Source organism: Sminthopsis crassicaudata, chromosome 3 (genome assembly GCF_048593235.1).
Source record: "Sminthopsis crassicaudata isolate SCR6 chromosome 3, ASM4859323v1, whole genome shotgun sequence".
In the NCBI taxonomy this organism is placed as follows: domain Eukaryota; kingdom Metazoa; phylum Chordata; class Mammalia; order Dasyuromorphia; family Dasyuridae; genus Sminthopsis; species Sminthopsis crassicaudata.
The window spans coordinates 511,451,132-511,467,187 of record NC_133619.1 but is presented as its reverse complement, the minus strand read 5'-3'; the positions used below and the strand labels follow the sequence as shown (position 1 = coordinate 511,467,187).

At 47.2% G+C, this 16,056-nt stretch overlaps 1 protein-coding gene across 3 annotated transcripts; it reads right to left on the bottom strand.

Annotated features, from left to right (window-relative positions):
- Positions 1–732: 732 nt before the first annotated feature.
- DNAJB13 (DnaJ heat shock protein family (Hsp40) member B13) lies at positions 733–16,029 on the bottom strand. 3 transcript variants are annotated; one of them, XM_074304042.1, is made up of 8 exons: positions 15,872–16,029; positions 12,858–12,961; positions 12,375–12,536; positions 9,146–9,303; positions 5,568–5,681; positions 3,003–3,116; positions 1,937–2,013; positions 733–1,089 (listed from the first exon to the last, which is right to left on the bottom strand). In XM_074304042.1, the coding sequence occupies exons 1-8, from the start codon at positions 15,937–15,939 to the stop codon at positions 939–941; spliced, it is 948 nt and encodes a 315-aa protein (XP_074160143.1). In that variant the 5' UTR covers positions 15,940–16,029; the 3' UTR covers positions 733–938. The 3 variants fall into 3 exon arrangements, with proteins under 3 accessions (XP_074160143.1, XP_074160145.1, XP_074160144.1); XM_074304044.1 differs by lacking the exon at positions 733–1,089 and adding an exon at positions 1,101–1,184; XM_074304043.1 differs by lacking the exons at positions 733–1,089; positions 1,937–2,013; positions 3,003–3,116 and adding an exon at positions 3,123–4,588.
- Between the last annotated feature and the right edge of the window lie 27 nt (positions 16,030–16,056).

Sequence of the window (16,056 nt, the reverse complement as noted above, 5' to 3'; positions counted from 1 at the left end):
TGGAGAAAGGACTGGACTTTGAAGGACATGAGTTCAAACCATGGCTTGGTTGCTTTTCTTGGTTTTCTCAGAAATTAAAGGCACAGGGTAAGTGTTAAATTGCTTAGGATCATACCCCAGGACCAGAGGAGTTGGGTGGGGCTGGCGCTAGATCATGGTAGAGTAACCAAGGAAACGTGCTGGGGAGACTTTCCAGGAAAATCCCACACTTGTGCTGGTCAAGACTGGCGAGGGGAAGCTTTAGAAAGCTGCTGGCCCCGGTTCTGTTCCCCTTCACACATTGTCCTGAACAAGCCTTTGTGCCCACGCCCTGGCCTCCTGCCATCCTCCACCCTGTGTGTCCAATTACTTACTGGTTGCTGCCCTCCACTCGATCTCCACCCTCCCAAAGTCTGCCGCCCTGTGGCTCTAGAGAAGGCCACCATTTGATGGAAAGTCCTTTATAAAAGTCAAAAGTGGCCCAGTTGTCAGGCCTTGAGTTATTCCCTGCAGGACGCTGGGCAGGCCTTGAATCCCATCTCACTTAAATGTAAAGGAAGCTACAGAACTAACAAGAGGCGGCCTGAAAAAGGAACAGAACTTGGAAGCGTACCCTTCTGGGTCAGAAGGAATTGTGACTGCTCTTGTCAATCTTTGCAAGTCTCATCCTGTTAGATTGGACCCCTATCAAGGTCTCTGTGGGGCCTGTGGTCCATGCCTGGATACAATTGACCCTGACAGAAATGCAGCGAATTTCTTTTATAGAAATGTTTTATTATTGAAGACAACCCCCCTCCCCCCCATCCAGAGCTCCCACTAGCATTCTGTTCACCTCACAGCTGAGCTCTAGGTCCCAGAATGCCTGTGGGCACTGGGGGGGCCATCTTAGGGTGTCAGTCCCTCCCCCACCTTCTGATGCAGACTGGCCCCGCCCTTGGGGAACGGGGTAGGGGGGTCAGTCACAGCAGCGCCTGCTTCAGCATCTGCTTCTTGGCTGGGGTGAGGTGAGTGGGAAACTGGATGTCAAAGAGGATGAAGAGGTCTCCCTTCTTGGTGGGGTCCGAGGCCAAGGGCATCCCCTCACCGGGCACCTTCTTGAAGTACTTGGGGCTGGAGGAAGGAGTCAGACACCAGAGAGGATGGGGCCTGGGGGGGTCTTAGTCCCCACAAAGGGTCACTTTTGGGAGGGGGGGCAGGGAAGGAAGCTGAAAGAAAATGGCAACCTCTGGAGAGACCCAACCCCAAAACTCTGGGTCCCTGATTCTATGGAGCATCAATTATTTTATTAGAAACTAGGAAACTGAGGCAGAGCGAGGCAGATCCCAGAACAACCAGCATGGAGCTGCCCCCTGCAGCCCTGACGCTGGTCCTTCCTCTGTCGTGGGCACCATGACCCTGGGCAACTTACCCTGAGGGCAGTGCCAGAGAAAGACACATTTCAGAAAGGAAGGTGGGTTCTGAGCTCCCAGAGGGCCCTTCCCTCTGAAATTCTGTGGTGTCCCAGGAGGAGGAAGATGGGGGCCCCACGGCCTGCAAAGTACTTTTACAAATACTTCACTGGGTCTCGGCAACCCCAGAATGTAGATCTTATCCCCATTTTATACTTGAGGAAACAGCTAACGGGTTGAGCACCCAGTCACAGGCTGGAAAGTGTCCGAGGCTGGGCTTAAATTCGGGGCGTCTGGACTCCGAGGCAGACTACTCTGAGCTGAGTGCTAGGGGTGGGGGGGAGGGGGTCACTTCCATGTGCTGACTCTGAGAGGAGGGGACAAGTGCCCTCACCCCTGGGGGAAGGGGACGCTTTCCAGGGGCCACCTGAAGGGCATTTTTAGAAAGGAAAGGGTGAGAGCAGGGGAAAGGGGTTCCAGAAGTCCTGTGAGCCTGAATCTGGATCCGTGGGGTTCAGGACCCTTCCCACAGTTCCCAAGCTAAGCCCTGCCCCCTCAGGGCCACTCACTGTATTATGTCATTGATGGGGATGTTGAGTAGCCGGTCATCCAGAGTTTTCACCTCCACGGTGCAGCAGGTCAGAGCCTTCCAGGAAGGGAAGGGAGAAAAGGTCTGTGAATGTCTTTTCCCCCCCTCCCCCCCAGCCTCCAAGGGTTGCCAGGCCTCCTGCTTCCTGGCTCTTGGCAGTGGGTACCCGGGAGTCAGGCTAGGGGAGGGGGGCACATGTTCATCACAGCTCATCCTCCTCTGCTCCCTTTTCTCTGTGAGCCCTGGAATGGACCAAGGCTTCCTGTCATCCTGTCCTCCTTAGCTTAGAGCCTGGCACATAGGAGGTAGGAAAGGGGAATAATCATTTATTAAGCACCCACTGTGTGCTGGCACTGAGGAGTGCCCTTTTTTTAGCTATTGCCTGGTTTGAACCTCAGAGGTGGGTGCTGTTATCCCCTCTGACAGCTGGGGAACCCGAGGGAGAGCCTCAAGGACTTGCCCAGGTTCTTCCCAAGTCCAGTCCCAAAGTTCTGTTCCCTGCTCCAGAGCGGCCTCAGGTAAGTGTCGGATGATAACAGCTTGGTGAAGGATGCTCAGAGAGGTGAGGACCCTGAGGCTTGGGCCAGAGGGCGAGGTCACTCGCAAAACTCATCTCCCAGACCAGGGCCCTTGCCTGGACAGTGTCGCCGTCCTGCCGTGTGGTGGGGGGGGGCAAGCCTGGATTCTCCTGGGCTTGGCTCCTAATTAATTCACTGTGCGACCCCTTCTCAATGGCAGACAGACACCGGGAAGAGAAGGACTGTGCCGTGAGCTCGCATTTAGAATTGTGCAAAGGTCTCATTTTGCTGAGGAGGAAACAGGCCTTTGGTACAGAGGCCATGAAGGGCAGACCCAGGCTGTGACCGCAGACCCGAGTCCATCCGCCTTTCTACGCTCTCCTGCCTCCCCTAGTAGGGTCTGTCAGCCAACACTTATTAGGCACCTCCTGTGTGCCAGGCACCCTGCTGACAGAAGTAAAGTCGGAGTGGGATTCTCACCCAGGGCCCCCCAGAGTACAGACTCAGGCTGTGGGGAGGGCAGCTCACCTTGCCCAAGGGAATAGTGCTGACAAAGAAGAGGTTGTCATCCTCCCTCCTGAAACGAGGGTGCAGCTTCTCCTTTACAATGAAGATGATGTCGGCGGGGATGATGTTGGGGCCCTGGGCAAGGAAGGAGTGGGAGAGGGTTGTAGGAGGAACACCAGCCATCCCGCAGACCACCGGGGCTCCCTCCCAAAGCATGTTCTAAAACTTGCGCCCCTTCCCCCATCCCACCCTCAAGAGACCCTTCAAAACCTGGAAAAACCAGCTAAGGGAAAGACTCTGTGCTGGATTTGATCCTCACTCACAGACAGGAAGTGATTGCTGGAGATGATGGGTGCCTTGGGGGGAGGGGCCACTCCCCCAAGTTTGTTATAGAAAGGGGAAATCCAGGCCAGGTCTGGCCGGGTGCCCTAGATCTAAGGAGAGCAGATTTTAAAAAGACATTTACAGAGGGTGGGAACTGGGGCCAAGAGAGTGGGAGGAGCACAAAACTATGTCCTGCTCCCTTAAATACTTTGTCATGAATGGACAGCTCAGAACGAGCTGAGGGTCCTTTTGTGGGGGGGTGGGGAGAGGGGATGTGACACAAGAGGAGGGTAGTGAAGAAACAACTACAAGGGGTTTGGGGCGGCCTTGGTTTTAGCTCTACCCTGGTGAAGAGAAGGGTCAAAATGGAAAAAACTGGAGGGAAAAGGGAGCTGGAAATGGGTCAGTGATAAAGAACCACAGGAAAAAGCTACGTCTGCTGGATTTTCAACTTGCTTCTGCTTTCTCTGTCAAGGCAATGACCTTCCTTCTCAAAAACACAGAACAAAGACGGTCAGTGAGGAATGAAAACCCAAGGGAAGCGAGGTTATAGTAAGGAGACACTGAGTTCCCAGGGAGGAGTGCAAGTCTCACGGCCCAAGTGAACTATACCCTTGGGTACTGAAAGAACTGACGGAGGTGATTGATGAACCGAGGTCAGGGCCTTGGAAACATGGCCGAGAGGGAACCTGGGAAGTACCAGGCGTGGAGAAGAGAAAATGCAAATTTCCAGGTCAACAAGCTTGACTTTGCTTCCTGGGAAAATTTTAGAATTTAAATTTAAAAGGATGAGTTAATGAACATGTAGCCAAGAGAAGGGTGATCCCAAAGAGCCAGCATGGCTCCATTAGAAACAAGTCATGTCAAACTTACTTTTTTTTCTTTTTTTTTTTTTTTTTAAATCATTTACTTAGATTTTAAGAAAACTCTTAAAAGTATCTTCAAGTATTACTCCTGCAGAGGAAAGGGAAAGATGTGGGCCAGATTATTGAATGACTGGATGTATTCAGAAAACAGTGGGACAATTCAGTGTCACCTTGGAAGGTCTCCAGAGGAATGCCTGGGGGATCTATTCTGGGTCTTGTACTACTTAACATTTTATCAATGATTTGATTAAAAGGAAAGATTGCATTCTTCACAGAGCTGCAAATGACACAATCTGGAGAGGTGCTCCGCGGTGGTTGTCCTTTGTTGTCAAAGATGACCAGAATGATTTCATTACGTTGGGAAACAGGATAGTGTGTCCAGCTGTGGCTGGTCGTCCAACAGGAGCTCAGAAGGCTCTACCAGAGGGAGGGCACAAATAGTCCATATGAACTGTTGAAGTGGAGATGTCTCCAAATTTGGGCATCTTACATTAATATGTAACATTGGATAACAATCTTGATAACAAAAAATTAGGAGACTGGATCCAATCCAGTAAGATGAAATGGAACAGTCATAAATATAAAGTCTTTTTTGGGTTCAAAAAATTCAACTCCACAAATTCATGGTTGGGAAACCTTAAATAGTAGTACTTTACCTGAAAAAGATCTCGGTCTTAGGGGGACCGAAAACTCAGCGAGTCAGTCAGTGATCTAATACGATGGTCAAAAAATTAATAAATGCTCTCTCTGGCCCTGTTACCAGGCCCCAGCGTCATTCATAATTACTCTCTGCTCTGTCCTGATCACATCATATCATCCAGAAGGGAACGACCAGATTGTGCCGTAGAAGGAGGAGGCGGAGGAATGAGGGGGCTGTTTGGCTCAGAGAACAGAGAGCTCATGGGATACATGGATGGCTGGGCTCCAATTCTCCTGGGTTAGAAGGATTACATTTATATTATTTGAACCCAGCAGAATATTGGAGTGGGAATTCTTTCTGGGTGTAGTGGACTGGTCCCATCCAAACTTTGTGACTGCCTGTCAAGTCTGTGATTAACCTCCCCCCGCTTCATGTCCCCCTTACTATGCACCCTCATGATTCATGACCTCCATGTATAGGAAAGCCCCTTACCACAAATGTGGTGGAGAGTCTGGGCTGGGGAAAGGGAGACCTGGGTTCAAGTACAATTTCTGGCTTTGACAAGTCCTATAGATCACTGAACCTCAGTTTCTTCATCTGTTAAATAGGGATAACAATCCCTCCTGACTTCATAAGGCTCTTGTAAGAATGAGGTTGCAAGTGACATTGGAAGTCCTCTGGTCCAGACCCTCACAGGACAGATTGCATCTCCTCTCCACCGGAGGCTCCTTTCAGCCTCTGTCCCACCTGACTCACCTGGTCTCCTTCCTTCTCAAAAGTGATTCGGGTTCCCTGCTTCCAGCCCGGCAGGACATCAATCGTCAGGATCTTGTCTTTGATGGTGGATGAGAATCTATCATCATTCATTACCTAGAGGAAGACAGTGGGGAAGGGGTGCCTCAGGACCACTCTGTGCCCTACACAGGACCACATTCAGATCTTCCCCAGTCCCGGACCCCAGTCCTCCCTTGGCCACCAGTCAGCATTCTAACTTTGGAAAAATCAGTTCCCTCTCTGAGGGAACCTCTGAGGGGCCCAGAGTTTGAAGAGACTATCAGGGAGAACCCGACAAAGAAGGGTTGGTCTGAGAGCCTCTCAGAGCTCAGTGGGGTGTGGGTTCTGGGCTGTGTTCTTGGCAGGGGGGATGAGCCATTCCACATTCTCATCTGTGACCAATTTAACAAATATTTATTGGGGCCTGTTATGCCCTTACTAATGCCAGACACTGTTGGGCCTTGCCCTACTGGAGGATACAACATGGACAGAGCTAAATATAAGAGGGAATTGAGAAGGAAGGGACTAACAACTGGAGAAATCAGAACAGGCTTCCTGTAGGAGGTGGTAGCTGACTTGACTGGAAGGAAAATGAGGATTCTAATGGGCAAAGATGAGAAGGAAGCACACTCCCCACGTGAAGGATGCTTGAACAAATGCATCCGTGAGACAGAAAACGTTGAAACTGAGGATAGTTAGGATGTTGTAAAAGGGAGTAACATGAAATGAGGATGAAAATCTGGGTGGCTGTGATTAGATTGGGAAGGGTCCTGCGTTCACAGGCTGAAAATTTTGCATTTTATTCCAAAGGCAATAGGGAGTCACAGGAGGATTCTGAGCAAAAAATGACATGGTAAGACTCATGCCTTAGGACGGCTATTTTGACAATTGTATAAAGAATAAATTGAAAAAGGGAGACACTGGACCAATTAGCAGAACATTTTAATAGTCCAGGCAAGAAGTAATAAGGACTCGAAACAGGGTATTATTTCATATTTCATTTGATCTTCACAATGACCCTGGGGGGAAGGTACTATTATTATCCCTAATTTACACACGAGGGGAAACTGAGGCAGGCAGAGGGGAAGTGACTTGCCCAATGGTAAGTATATGAAGATCTGAACTTAGGTCTTAGCCCTTATGTCACCTAGCCGCAGGTGCTGATTGAAGAGATGCGATGGAGGTACAGACCTCTGTTGTTCTATCCTTTTTCAGCCATGTCCCACTTTTCTAGACCCCATTCAGGGTTTTCTTGGCAAAGACATGGGACTGCTTTGCCATTTCCTTCTCCTGCTCATTTTAGAGATGAGGAAACGGGCAGACAGGGTGTGAGAAAGAGGGAGACCTCAAAGACGACCATGAGGTTATGAACCTGCTGCCGTCCACAGCAACAGGCAGAAATAAGTTTGAAGGAGGGGAGGGAAAAGGATGAGTCGTGTTGGACATGTTGATTGTGGCTGCAGCCAGGAGATCCCTCGAGTTGACAAGGGACTCGATAGCAGAGGCAGATGGTGGAGGTCATGAAGAGCTGGAAAGACAGGAGTGGTAAAAGGACAAGGAATCATGGGAGGACAGTACATAAGTGAAATTCAGAGTATGAAGGGGAAAAAAGTGATAAGAAGGAAGAAGCTTATGATGAAGACATATAGGTTTAAGAAGAAAGAAATATAGATTAAGACCAAAGAAAAATAGTTCAGAGTTCAGGATCATGGCAGCAGCATGGTCTTGAGTAAGGCTGTCTAATGAACTTGGAGGGACTGGACATCAAAGTGGATGCTGAATGGGGAGGAAGCTGTGATCATTACAAATGATAAGTCTCGGGGGCATATAATCTCACCCCATGTAAACAGGTAATGACTGAATAATTTCAGACCAGACATAGCCTGCATAAATGCCAGGTAGTTCTATTTGGGTTACATGATATTCCCATGATCTTTCAGAAGTCCATGAAATCAGTGTCTTAGGATCTGCTGAACCAAGGAATGGGGTTGGGGGATGTCAGTGATATTTTTATCTAATCAATTGAGATAATATATGAAGCGCATCACAAAACTTAAAGGGCTACATACGCATTATTCTTTCTAGTCATTCTAAATTACTTTGGCCAAATTGAAGTAACGCTGATTTGAAAATGAGTTGATGGAGCACTGACCCACCGAAGTCCATGTGAGTACAGCAAAGATGGCCCCCGACTTGTAGTGAAAGCCCCTTACCACAAAGAAGAGACTTTCAGCCATCTCTTATAGCAGCCTGTTTGGCTTTTCACTGAATCAAGTAATACAATTTGTTGTGTTTTTAAACAAGGTAAATACTGAAGATGACAAGTTGGGAACTGAACTCTGACAAAAATGAGCGACTTGGAGAATGATGGCAAGTGGCAACAGGGATGTGAAAGGGGTGATAGAGAAAGGTGAGCCTTCTAAAGAGGAATGTTTGTTTAGTGTTTGTTCATCATAATCTAAGATGACCAGTAAGTGGAAGGGGGGCAGCAAGTCTGATCCCCTCCTTTTACAGACTTCTCCTGAGGCTCAGACAGCCGGTATCAGAGGCAGGAATTGAAGCCGGGTTATTCTGATTCCAAATTTCCCAACTATGGCAAGTTCCACTGGGGAGCGGGGCACAGGAAGGTCCGTGGATTATGCCATTTCTATCTTTTGGGCCGGTAAGTTGAGGCAGCCAGGAAAAGAAAATGCTGAGGATGCAGGTGAGAGCGTAGGAAGTTGGAGGCAGTGTGAGAGGAAGAGCTCTAACATAAAGAAAAACTTCCAGGTACAGTGGAAAGGGAGGGCACAGTCAGGGCAGGAGCAGCAGGAGCAGCAGGAGGAGCAGCAATAATGCTGAGCCCCAGGGAGGAACGGGAATAGGAGGGAGAAATCTGTTTCTCCTTAAGTAGAGATGACCAGCTGAATGGAGTACTCAATTGGCTATAGTGGGAAGGAGGGGGAGGTACTGGTGAATGGAACGGGCGGCTGGAAGGCTGGCAGGGACCAAGGTCCCCAGGCGCCTTCAGTGAAGAGGTCCCTCCTGAGGGGGGTCTGAGCCACTGGGCAGCAGCAGGAGTTTTCCCCTCTCCTCTAGGGATGGCCCTTACCTTTCCCTGGCCATGCAGAAGAAAATGGCAACCCGGGACTTACAGTGCTGAAAGCTTCTGATCCCTCTTGTTCACATGTTTACTACCGGGAGCAATGTCCAATCTGGGGAAAGGGAAGGAGACTGAGGCCCAAGGAGCTGAAAACTGAGCTGCCCAAAGTGACACAAGTGCTGAGAAGCAGACCTGTGACCCAAAGTCCGGGCCCCGGGCTCTGTTTGCTGAACTGTTTCTGTAGGAGTGGGACCCCTAGGAAGCAGATCTTGGCTCATTACAAGGAAGCACTCCAACCACCACAGCCGTGCTCCATTGGAGAAAGCTGCCCCCTGGAAGGGGTGTCAGGAGGGGCTGGGAGCCTCTGGGGTAGGAGGTCTAGCTAACTCTTCAGCTTTAGCCCACAAACTTCCTTGAGTAACCTGAGTCCTGTCGGGGGTAGAGGAGGGCACCCTGGGAGACCTAGGGGGGCTCTTACCCTTCGGGAAATCTTGATCTTCTTGGTGCAGCCAAAGAACAAGTCCTCCAAGGACAGGTAGAGATCTCGCTCGATGGGAGGGTCCTGCTTCTTGATCCCACGGCCCCGAAGGCCCCCAAAGTTCAAGTTCACATCCATGCCATCAGGATCAAAGAACTCTGCCCAAGGGGCCGGGAGAAGCTCATGCCCATCGCTCCTGGTCCCACTCGGGACCAGCAACTCATCCCCCACCCCCAACTCAGACCTGTGGGCCTAGACCCCAAAGGTCTATAATATTGACAACGATGATCCCACATCCCAGGCCTTCTGACACATACTAGCCAAGCCCACAGGCTTGCAAACCCTTAGCTCCCAGTCCTGAATCCTACTTGTATCTATTAACCCATACCCCACCTTTATAGCCCAGTTCACAGCCAAGGTTCTGTCTGGGCTGGGGAAAAGGGTAGACTCTAAAAATTCTAGGACAGTGACCTTAGTTCTGAACCCTGGAAAAATTCTAAACTATATTAGAAAGGAGATAGGTTAGTGAGAAAAGAATGAGGTAATTAATCACTGTAAGCCACGGTCCTTGCAGAGTCATCTCATTTCTGCTTTTGACAGTCACCAGAATGGCAAGTGGATGAGAATATTGTAGGAAAAGCATACTAAGATTTCAGTGAAGCATTGGCAAAGTCTGTTTTATGCTATCCTTATGGACAATAGAGAGATTTATGAGTTAGGTAATAATACTGTTGAAAGATTTGGAACTTGGCAAATGAATGAACCCAAAGATTAGTTATTAAGGGGATTATGTTAGAATGGGGAGAGGGCTCTAGTGTAATACCCCAAGGATTTGTCCTCAATACTGAGTTATAACATTTTAATCAGTAATTTGCATGTCCATTAGGTACATCTGTTTTCATTACAAATCCAGGAGGGATAGCTAAGATATCGGAATACAGTGGCAGGATTCCCAAAAATGTCTGCGTTAGAATTAGGGGCCAAATCTAATAAGATAAAATCTAATAGAAATATAGTCCTCTTACTGTCTAGTATGGGGAGAAAGGAGGGAGGGAGGGGAAAAAATAAGGAACATAAGATTTTGCAAGGGCAAATGCTGAAAACTACCTTTGCATGGCTTTTGAAAAGTAAAAGCTAATTATATATACACACACACACACACACACACACACACACACACACACACACACACACACACACATACACATATAAATAAAGAAATAAAGTCCTTCATTTAGTTAAAAAAACAAACAAACCCAAACTTCTAACTGCAGGATGGAGGAAACATGGATAGATAAAAGTTTCTGTGAAAGGTCTGGAAGTGGTAGGGACTGAAAAATCAACATGAATCAGTAATGGGACATGATGGTCAAAAAAAAGCTAGCTGATCTAAGGTTTCACTAAGAAATGCAGTGTCCAGAACTAAGGAAGGGATAGCCCCACTGCATTTTATTCTGGTTTTAGGAGCATGGATTTAGAAGGCACCTTAAACCATCAAATCCAATAACCTCATTTAGCAGATGAGGATCTTGAGGCATAGAAAGGATAAACAAGGTGTCCAGGGTCATACATTCAGTATATGTCTGAAGGAAGATTTTTTTCCACATCAGGAATATACATCTAGTTCTGGACACCCCCATCTTTTAGCAAGGATGCTGCCAACCTACAGAGTATCTGCAAAAGGTACACAGAAGATTGAAAGGTTTCAAGGGCATGTCATATGAGGATTGGTTGAAAGAAATGGGGATGTTTTGCTTAGAAACAAGATCCTTTATTTTAATTCTGTGTATTCTTCTTTTTCAAATGTTTCATGAAACAAAATATTTTTGGATTCTGGTTTCTAATCCATTCTGCCATGCTCTTTCCTTTTTTGGGTGAGTTTGTCACATTCACATTCACTGTTATTATTGCCAGTTTTTTTTTTTTCTTCACTCTAATCCCTTCCCCCGCTTTTTTATTTTTGCTTTTTCTCCTTGACACCTCTTTCAGAGACTATTTGCTTCTGACTGATGCCTCGTGGAATCGATCTCCCCCCTTGTTCTCCACTTTTGCTTTAATCCTTTTCTTCCTATTTCCTGTAGAGTAAGGTGTCTTTCTGTATGTGTAAGTATATTTTCCCTCCTTTAACCAGTTTAGAAGAGAATGAGGTTGTCTGCTTCCCCTCCTGCCCTCTCCTTTTTGCTCATCCCATACAGATGAAATCACTTCCCCTTTTCTTTCTCTCCCTTCCTCCCACTCCAGTGCTTTCCTCTTACACATTTTCCCCTTTCTTCTTTTGAGACATCCAATTATCTTACAAATGAGGAAGCAGAAGTCCAGAGTGGGAACAAGGCCACATGATAGTCCCTTTCCATCTATGACAACCTACAAAAGCATTTCTCCTCCCAGGAGGAAGGGGCAATTCTAAGACTTCCTTGGAGGCCAGACCCCAATAGGGATTGCAATGGGGGTCCTGAGAAGTCAGGAAGTACTGGGATCTTGATAGAATTGGAAGAAAGGGACCCAAGAAAAGAGTTTTAACATTTGCAGAGATAGAGGGAGAGCAGTGGAGACAGTAGGATTTTCCCCTGAGTAAGCAGCCAGAACAACCCAGCTTTTAGAATCTGGGAAGTCAGACCCGAGCCCTATACTGGAAAGAGAACTACTTTTGGAGTGAGAAAACTTAGCTTTCAATCCCATCTCTGACTTTTACTAGCTCTGTGACTACCCTGAGCCTCTGGATTCTCGTCTGTCCAATAATGGATTTGGGCTACATCAAGGGTTCTTAAGAGATACAGGAACTTGTTTTTAAACTTTTTTTGATAAGCATCTTTCAAAATAATCTGTTTCCTTTGTTTACCATACATATTTTATTTTAATGCATTTAGAAACATTATTTTAAGAAGGGGTCCACAGACACCACCAGACTGACTGCCAAAGGGGCCCAGGACTACAAAAGGTTTGAGTCCCTGCAGGAGATGATCCTAGATAGTTTGTAATTCTGTACCACAGTATTTCCCATTTCTATAGAACTTTATTACTCTACACAGTGCTTTGTACCCATCCCCTAGGGACAAGAGATTATTATCTTTATTTGACCCTCCCCCAAAACCCAAAAAACTAAGACTCCAAAAAAGTGAAATGATAGCCCAAAGCATCCAGGCCTGACCGGGCTTCTAACAGGGTTAGGAAGTGATTGGAAGGAAGGTAGAGAATGAAGAAGGGCATGTGGTGGAGGGGAAGTTCTTACCGCTATAGGGGTTGTCTCCCCCGAAGAATTCATGGAAGACTCTGTTGGGATCTCCATGGAAGACATAACCCTTTGTCCACGTCACTTGGGAACTAAATTCTGGGGGGATCCCGCCCTTCAGACCTTCCTCTCCAAATTTGTCATAGATGGCTCTCTTTATAGCTGTGAGGAGAGAGACCACCAGTGTCAATGCCTGGGAAAGGCTGTGGAGCATCAGGGTGGCTAAGGAGATTCAGAGGAACAGGAGACGTCTCTGATATTAGCCCTTCTAAGAGGGACTCCTGATTCTTTAGCACTCACAAGTTTGTGAGGCAGCTAAGTCAAATATTATCACGTCCATGTGGGAGAGGAGGAAACTGTGACTCAGACAAAGATGACGTGTTCAAAGTCAGGGTTCAGATCTGAGACCTACTAAGCCCGGAAAGCCCAAGGAGGCCCCTAGCTCCGGCCCCCAGGCCCTGGTTCCAAAGCTTCCTCACTTACGATCACTCAGCACATCGTAGGCCTCTGCTATCTGCTTAAAACGCTCCACTGAGCGCGGATCCCGGGCATTTAGCCAGTGGTTCTTCAGGGCTAGTTTCCGGTACCTGGAAGAGAGAAGAGAGTGCCCTAGGGCCAGAAGGGACAGACCACCTCCTCCAATCTCTTCCTTTTATAGATGAGGATTCTGAAACCCCCTGAAACTTACAGTGAGCAGTAAAGGTGGGATTTGAACTCTGATTCCCTGACTCCCAAGCCTCATAGCAAGACCAGACTTATTCCTATCTCTGAGCTCATATTGAGCTCAGTCTGAGATATCCAATAAGCAATTGGATATACCGGCCGTGAGGTTAGGAGATAGGTTAGGGTTATATAAGCAGATCTGAGAATCACCAGCATCATTGAGTCTGTAGGAGATAAGATCACTATACCAAGCAGCATGAAGAGGTGATCAGTACATTATTATTCAATTAAATATTTCATAATTTCCTTCCCTCTGAGGGGTTACTTCCCCCAAATCCTCCCCAGTTTTCCAGATCCACTGCCCACAGGGAAACTTCCCAGCTACTCTAGTCTCCAGGAATGACCTTGTAGTAGATACAAAATCTGACCTTCTCTGATCTTGTACAAGATCGTGTGAAGCACTTAGAGAAACACGGGAAGAGTTACCTGAACTGATGAGAGTCAAGAAGATGGAACCAGAAAACAATCTAGTCAGTAACTGCAGTCATATCAACAGAACGAAAAAAACAAATCTGAATTGGCCTGTAATTTCAGTGACCCAGTTTGGCTTCTTTCCCTTCATTGTAAAGTTGTGAGCACTAAAGGTGTGGAATATTACTTTCTGACGGGGAAAAGTGAAAGGAGACGAGCAGTGGGAGCGTAGGGAACAGGGAATAGACATTTTCAGTATCAGACAACAGAGCAAGGAACAGAGAATGAAGACCGGAAGTGGAAATTCCAGAAAATACCCACCAGAGGGGACCCTCGGGGATCCTGGAGTGGCTGTATCCAAACCACTACATTGGATGATGGGATTTGGAACTGGAAGGGGAATTAGCTAATATGTCCATTACATTACAGTAGGGTAATTAAAGGGTGATTAAAGGCGAATTCAGGAGCGGACTCTTAAGATAAGGAGGAAAATATGGGGAGATCTCCTTGGGAGTTGGGAACGAATTCAAGTCAGTAAGCCCAGAGGAGCCACTACTGTCAGTGATATCTGAAATATCAGTGAAAATGAAAGAGGGTCACAGGACTAGAGAAAGGCATTTTTCCATAAAGAGAAAAAAGTAGAGTGTGCAAACTATGGGCCAGTGAACTTTTTCTTGAACAATTCCAGAATGTACTGTTGAAACTATGGAGAAGTCAATTCGCATGGAGAGAATGCTAGGGAGATGATAGATATTGTATCTTGTTCTGGGCACATTTATTAAGAGTACTGATAAGCTGCAGCCTGAGATGATAAGTGCCTCTTAGTCATGTCAATGGATCTTAACTCTCACAAATACTTTGCTAAAAGTATTAGCAAATACAGTGAATAAGAAGCAAGATAATCAAAGGGAGAAAGCCCAAGCTTGTACAGGGATCAGGAGGGGCTTCTGGCAGAAAGCAGACTTTTAGATGGAGCTTGAAGGAAGCCGGGGAGCCAGGAGGTAGAGATGAGGGGCGTGAGGACTTCAGACATGGGGTACAGCGAAGTTAGGATGAGGGAGGAAAGACAGTGTATCCAGTTTTGGACATTTTGAGTTTAAGATGCCCAGTCTGAGATATATTAGATATACCAGTCTTGAGGTTAGGAGATAGTTAGGGTTATATAAGTAGATCTGAGAATCACTAGCAAGGAGATGATCACTGAATCTGTAGGAGATTCAAAGTAGTGAAAAATATAGAATTGGATGGGAGGGACCTTAGAACAGAGAAAGTCAGAGTTGGGGAGCGGTGGGGAAGAAGACCTTAGGACAAAGAATGTCAAAGCTGGAAAGGACTTTGGAACAGAGAAAGTCAGAATGGAAGAGGTCTTAGGGACCGCGTGGTCCAACCCTTCATTTTACAGATGGGAAGACTGATACCCAGAGAGAAGTGAATTATCAATGAGCAGTACAGCAGACAAATCCAGACTTCCATGTTTCTACTTTGGGGGTTCTTCTTGTCCCTATTCCCTAGAAGTCCTTTCCAACGAGGCCCCCGTTTAAAATTTCTAGCTGTGATGGGTCATCTCAGAGCACCAAGCTGTCTTTCCCTGAAATAATTTCTGTATCTTCCTCTCCGACCTATAACCCCAGCCTCCCACACCTCACTCCTGCCCCTGCTTGGGCCAAGAGGGAAGAGAAAGAAGCTCCCCACTTCTCCCCCTTCTGCCGCCCCAAAGACATTTCTCAAAAAGTCTTAGCTTTCAGGATAAGTGAGTGGAGCTAAAGACCCATCTCCCCTCCCATTTAAAACCTAGAAAATGGGAAGGAAAACAATTCAGAGATGGAAAAAAGGAAGGGAATAGTGAAACGAGGGAGGGAGGTCCGGTGGAACCAGGACACAACAGCAGGCCCTGTCTCCTGGAGGGCCAGGTGTAGAGCAGAAGAAGATAAAGATAAGATGGAGGGAAGATAGAGAAGGGAAGGGGGGGAGAAAGCCAAAAGGAAAAGGCATATAATAGGAAGGGGGGAGAAAGGAAAGAGGAAAAGGAGGAAAGATAAAAGGGAAAAGGGATTAGAACAGAATGGAGTAGGGAAAGGAAGAAAAAGAAGGGAGAGAAAGAGAAAAAAGGGGGGAGGAAAAAGGAAAGGGAGAAGAGAAAGAAGAGGGGAGGGAAAGAAATAGGAAACAAAGAAGGGGAGGGAAGAGGAAGGACAGAGGAGAAAAAGGAGAAAGAGAGAAAATGGGTGGAATGTAAGAAGAATGACAGGGAAAAGAGGAGGGAGGGGAGGATTAAAGGAGAAGGAAAAGAAAGAAAAAGAAAAGGGACTGAAGAGGAGGGAGGCTGAGGAAGCTGTGGAAGATTCCTCTTCTCCCGAGCTTACGCCTTCTTTATATCTGCATCCTGGGCACTCCTGTTGATGTCCAACACAGTGTAATAATCGAAACCCATGATCAGGCTGGCCTCTGCCACAGAACAAGACCGTTCAAGGAACAAGCAAGCCTGGCTGTTACATTGTGTTCTCTAGTTGCCAATGACAACCACCCCAGGGCACTGTGGGAGTCGGAT